We start from the raw sequence: 6,323 nt of genomic DNA on the forward strand, positions 1-6,323 counted from the left end.
CTTTACTCCCAATACACCAGCTTCCACATGCATCCTTGGAACAAATGAACTGAATAAGGGGAGGAAAGCAAAGGAAAAAACTGTATCATAATTGGTCTCCTCCCTTCAAAATTCCAGAAGAGGAGAAGGGGGGAGGGGAATGGGAACTAACCATAACCCAGTATAAAATTTTCCTATTTACAGCTTAATGCATTGTGGTCTTTTTTTTTTTTTAACTTTTTAAACTTTTTTTAAAGTCACAAAAACTGTTCTCTGTCTACTCACTTCTTTTTGTTAAAAATGAAAAATATCTGGACTTTTTAGGGTGAATTAATACTAATTTAAATTGAGCATAACACTTGTGGAGGGGGCATCAGTGAGAAGGAGAGCTGTTTGTGGGATTTTGGGGAACAGGGTGGTGGGAGCCTCAAAAAGGGAAAAGCAGTCAAGATCCTTTGCAACATAATACATATAAAATCCAAGTTCAGAGATTTCTAATGAATTTTTAAAAGGTCATTCCACTTGCTAGGACAGACCGAAAAAAACCAAACCACCGCCTCCTAAAGCAATTACAGTTATCACAAATACCAAGAGTAGGTAATTTTCAACTTCCAATTCAATATTATCATTTTTTTAAAAAAGTAAATCAGAAACCTGAACTCATGTTTAGGAGGTAATATAGTATTCTGTTCACAACTACATTGGAATGAAGGGATTCATTCTATTTATTTAATACAAAAAAGAACACACTGAGTCCTTTAAAGTAATAAAGGATTCACTAATTCTTGAAGCATCAACAGTCTCCATATTTACGCATTATATATAAAAACAGATATACTCTACATCAAATACCCACAGTCCATTTTAAAGTGCCTACATGAATCAAGGTAAAACACAAGCTCAACAGACACCACTATAACCCCCTACAAAGAGAGCTTATAAAATATCTCACCAAGTGGGGAGGATACAGCTCAGGGGTAGAGTGCGTGTTTAAAATGCACGAGGTGCTGGGTTCAATCCCTGGTACCTCCAGTTAATAAATAAATAAACAAAAAATCCTAATTACCCTCCCCCCCAAAAAATTCACCTAAAAACAAATAAGCTATATTAAAATATAAACAGTTACATTCATTTAACAATTCTGCCAGCTTAAACAAAGGGTAGAAAGACACAGAAATGAATAAAACTTAGCTTCTGACTTCAAGGAATCCACAAGAGGGGGGAAGCCAGAAGCATGTGAAAAATCAAAATTCTTTAAGATCACAGAGAAGATCAAACTTGCCAACTTAGTTAATAACCAGAATTTGCCAAGTGAAAATTGGGAGCAAAGGTATCAACAGGCAAGGAGAACAGCACAAACAAAGCCATGAATGTAGAGAAAACAACTAGATAACCAGAAGTCCTGAGTGGCCAGGGCAGGGAGAATAAGGAGGGAGGATGCATGGGCATGAAATGGTAGTAACTACGCCAGGAAATGAAGCTTGTAGCTAGGCTGCAAAGGGCCATACATGCTATGACAAAGTGTTTGGTCTTTATCCAGAAGATCAAAGAGAACCTGATATATAATAAGCAATGTTACTAGAAAATTAACTGGTAACAATGTGGAAGACAGATTTAAAAGGGGAGACTGGGAAGTGGAAGATGAGAACACTGCTGCAATAATTAGGATATTACTGCAACAATGCAAGTGAAATGTGATACAGTCAGGAATAATACAAACAACTAAACAGTAGCAGCAGGAGCAACAACCTACATCAACTTAGCAGTGACTGTGTGTCCATGTATTTGACTATAAGCCAAGCTACAGGCAATAGGGGAAATAGAGAAAAGAATGTCAACAAGAAGTCTTCAGAATATAATCAACAGGACTTAATGACCACTGACCACTCATATCCCATAAAGGATCTTATACATTAATTCTACCTTCCTAAACTGCTTCTGAAAATTTATTACTTCCTTCATCTAGAGATTTCTACTAAAATAACTTAGTTCACTTAACAGACATTATAAACTTAATTTTTAACCATATGGTAAGTTTCAGGTATCTCAAACAGGAATTAAAGTCTAAAAATTCCCTGTGGCCACAAGAAAAACAAACAAACAAACAAAAAACCAAACACAGAATTAAAATAGAGTCGTTTTCAATCAGAAAACAGTAATATTGGTATATCCAAGTTTGGATGAATATAAATTTACATGCCTTAGTTAGAAACCCTGAAAAGGCAGGTAAATAGTAGAAATACTCACAAATAGTACCTAAACTAAATATGGGGGAGGAAAAAAGGAACTCTTGATATTAAAATCTTTGGGCTATGAATAATTCGGCTATCCAAACACATATAATTTTATTATAACAATAAATAGTTAATATTTTTCATGAAACCAACATGTGCTTGTGCACCACAGGAAAAAACAGGTAACTGATGAGGCTTACAGACACAATTCCAATTTAATAAATGTGCTACTTAAGGGAAATAAGGGCAGCTACTCTGTTTCAACATGCAAATCATCCTCCACCCTTTACAAAAAATATGTTTGTTGAACTGTCAGTTTGTATTACAGGATTGTTAAATAAAACAGTGGTGTTTCTTTCAATAAAATGAGTCACAATTCCCTCTATAAAGAAAGATACTGTTCTTCACAACTGACAAAATGTCTTATCTTTTAAATTCAAAGTTATCTTGATTATGGGTACAGGTAACTTCAATGATAAAATATGATAAACACATTTCCCACTAAATGTAATAATGTTCAAAGACAATGTTACATTTGTTATGTTGCAATAAACAGTGTTAGCATATAATCATCTGAGGTTGACTGGCTCACCCCCAGATATTAACCATTAACCAGGTGTCAGTTTAAAAATCTGTGTGATATCGTTAAGGTCAATAAATGTTACAATTCAGTAGAAAGATTATTTAAATATGAATTTCTACTTCAATTACTATAATTTGATAAATTTGTAAGATCCTTGTTTTTTTCATAATAGTGCGTGTACATTATAGGTTCTTCTACTAAAGGAAAAAAGTTTGTATTGTGTTAGTTCCAGTTATAATTTCTAGCTGAGTCAAAGTTCTATCCGCCTTAACGCAGGAAATCCAAAAGGAAATTCCACCATCAGTTCCTGGGGCTTGGTAACGCAAAGGTTCTTTGAAACAGAGATGCAGAAGTTTTCAAACTATTTACAATAACCTTACCTCATATCTTCAAGCAAATCACATTCTGCTTGATGTTTGGCTTGAAGTTTTGTCATCTGCTCAACTTGAATGTTTTTCAGTTCTTGTGTAACTTTCACCTAAAATATACCATATATTCATGAGGTTTTACTGCGACCTAAACAAAAAAAAAATTACTTGAGGAAGATACTTAACACTTGTCAGAACGTATAACTCTTGCTTGCCTCTCCCCTGAGGACCATAAACCCATTATTAGCCACCTAATTTTGTTGAATGCAGATACTTAATGAAAAAAACAAATATCCTGAAGCAGAGGCTAAATTAAAGTACACGAGTTTAAAAATTACAGATTAAAGAGGTGCAAAATAAACTGCCAGTCATTTCATTTCATGCACAAGCTCCATACATATCTAGGTCTTAAGAGTTTTAAAAAAGTCTGTCTTCTATTTCTTCCAAAAAAGATTCAGACATTAACCACCAGGAGAGTTGAGCAGAGTGTAGATGGGAGAAGGGGGCGTAAGAATGCCTAATATCTAATGACCAAAATTTACACAATCGGGAAATTATATGCATGAATCAACTACATATATTATTTCATAATGGCTGCGAGAAAGCACAGTCTCAGGATGGTGCCCTCGACTCGCTACCGGCACATCAAATCACAACCTCGTTCTCATAAAGGAGAAAGCAAAAGTGACCTTCCAGCATATGCAGTGCTTTTCAGCCACCCCAGCAAGCCGGTCCCCGTGGCGTTTCCACTTTAAACAGCTAGAATGGCAAATGCAAATTGGCCAGTGCCTTCCCCGACAGGCCGACGTCTAGGTTACAGTGGGCGTGGAACCCCCACCTCCCGAGCAGGGTTACAGGAGGGATTAGGGTACGCGTATTAAAGAAAAAGACTCACTTAACTGGAGAACCAGGGTTAAGAAAGAGAAAGAAGTGGGAGCAGACACGAGTGAGTTAAGCATTCACCAAATGTTTGCCCAAGAGGGGAGGATAGAACAGTCTCCTCCACCCAACGCCCAAAGTAGACACTCAGTAACCATCTGTAGGATTAAAAAGACAAGGACACAGCCTCAGTCCCTGGGAAAACTGGGGAAAAGGACAGTGAAACAGTTCTGGAAGGGCGAAGCGGGGAAGCTGCTGACAAGCCCGGAGCACCCGTCACTCCCACCCCAAGCCCAGATCCTCGTGCACATGCAACGCACCGCCAGGTTCTCGCTTTCCTAGGGGCAGCACCGCCGCCTCCTCGCCCCCTCGTAGGAGGGGCGGGGCAGGAATAGGCGAGAGAAAGGCAGGAGAGGTCAACGCTTAATTTCTTGTTTTCCCCTGGGATAGGGGTGACTGACTACTGCAACTTCTTTTCGGTTGCCCCGTGGGAAAAAAAAAAAAAAACCTTAAGGCTAGGCTGGAAACAAATTCTCTGTAAATTTGCAAATAGGCGAGGAGGGAGACAAGCTGGCGGAGGGCTCAAACCTGGTGCAGACTAAACAATTACAAAAGCACAAGGCTCTGTAAAGCTGCAAGGGCTCCCCCGCCTCCCCTCGGTGCAGCCCCGAGAAAGCACTTTGCAACGAGCAGCACTGCCGTGCGCGCTCACACACTCACACACACACACAAATGCACATCCGAAACTTGTGAAATGTCTGGGGGTCTCCCGCGCGGTAGAGGGTACAAGCCCAGGCTGCCCCTCCCTAGAGAAGGCACCGAACACGCGCGCCCCCAGCCTGGGCAGGCGGCAACTCGGTGACAAACCCGAGGCGACAGCGGTCAAGGCCTCTTGCGCAAAGGGGGAGGGGGCGCAGCGGTCGCCCCAGTCGCGTTCCTTGTACGCATCCCCCTCAAACCTCAAACGCCCCCAGCTGCATCCTCACCTTCCTCGGCGGCGGCTGCATGATGCTGAAGGGACATCAATCCTCCTCCGACGGCGGCGTTAGCGAGGAGAGAAGGGCCGAGAGGAGGGGGTGGCGCAGCGACCGGGCTTGTGTGCGTGTGTGAAATATGTGTGTAAGGAGAGCCTGAGAACGAGGACTCACCCTGGAGGGAGCAAGGCCGGCGGACCGCAGGGGGACCCGGGCCGGAGGGTGAGTGTGAAGAGGAGGAGGAGGAGCGCTGGGAAGGCCTGGGCTCCAGCGGCCCGGGGGGGTGTGTGAGGCAAGGAGGCGGAGACCGCGAGGGGGCGGGGGCCCGGGAGCTGGGGCGCAGGGTCTTCAGCTCGCGGAGCGGCTTTAGAGGAGTAACGCCGTTGTCCAGATGCCTGCCCGCCGCGGCTCCAGCCTGCGGCCGACTCCGCAGTTCCTCAGACGCGGGCTCCCAGCCCCCACTCCGGCAGCCCAGCCCTCGCTGGGCCCAACGCCCCCGCCCGGCCTGGGGAGGTGGAAGGCGGCGCCGTGTTCTCCGCTTCGGTTCCTCCACTCAGGCCGCGGGAATTTCCGGCCCCACCGCGCGGCGCAGCGCCCCGCTCCGGCGGCGGAGGGGACAGCTCAGGCCAGAGCTGGGTTCGAGGGGCCGGGACAGGCTGCTAGGAGGGAGCGTGGCCGCGGCGTGGGGCTCCGTATCGCGGTGGGGGACGGCGGCAGCTAACGGGTCTGTTGGAGAATGAGACGGGTAGAAAAGCCACCGCAGGACGAAAATTCTCCCCTTCTCTCTGAGAGTGGCACGTTCCAAACGCCTCTTGTCCTCCCTCCCCCACACGGGGAGCCAGCCGGGGGCTTCCCGCGCGCTTTCCCGCCAGCCCGCCGCCGCGCGCGCGCCTCCGATCGGGGACGCGCACGTGGGCGGGAGAGGGCTCTACGCCGACGCACGCGCAGAAGCCGCCCCCACCGCAGCGTGTGTCAGTGGGGAGGGGGCCAGCATGTCTGTATGTCTTGGCAGTAGGAGAGACCCCTTTTCTGCTTCTCCGTCCTCCCCCAACGGATGAGCGGGGCAGCCAAGAGACCAAGGGCCGACCTTGGACTAGTCCTTTCGCAGCGGCCGCGGGTGCCTGGCTTGGGCGGGGACATCTAGTTTCCCTGCAAAGAAAAAATCGGCTCTTTGCTTTAGGGCTTCCAAGTCAAAGAGCACGTACTCTGTGCTGGAAGACCGCGAGGTCCTTAACCCTCTTTTCACTGATAGGAGGCCAGAGGAGTGGAGAGTTTCTGAAGGCTGCACAGCAGGACTAGATTCTCT

At 45.5% G+C, this 6,323-nt stretch overlaps 1 protein-coding gene across 2 annotated transcripts in view; it reads right to left on the reverse strand.

The window, feature by feature from the left end:
* FCHSD2 (FCH and double SH3 domains 2) overlaps nucleotides 1-5,954 on the reverse strand; it is a 194,330-nt gene extending 188,376 nt beyond the window's left edge. Inside the window, exons 1-2 of one of the 2 annotated variants that reach the window (XM_006181609.3) lie at nucleotides 5,030-5,954; nucleotides 3,177-3,274 (exon numbers count right to left, since the gene is read on the reverse strand). In XM_006181609.3, coding sequence (XP_006181671.1) covers nucleotides 3,177-3,274; nucleotides 5,030-5,050 — 119 coding nt within the window. In that variant the 5' untranslated portion in view covers nucleotides 5,051-5,954. Of the gene's footprint in view, nucleotides 1-3,176; nucleotides 3,275-3,853; nucleotides 3,873-5,029 lie in introns of those variants that run through there. The other variant, XM_032489304.1, reaches the window with a different exon arrangement.
* Nucleotides 5,955-6,323: the final 369 nt, after the last annotated feature.

Source organism: Camelus ferus, chromosome 10 (assembly GCF_009834535.1).
Source record: "Camelus ferus isolate YT-003-E chromosome 10, BCGSAC_Cfer_1.0, whole genome shotgun sequence".
NCBI classification, from domain to species: Eukaryota; Metazoa; Chordata; class Mammalia; order Artiodactyla; family Camelidae; genus Camelus; species Camelus ferus.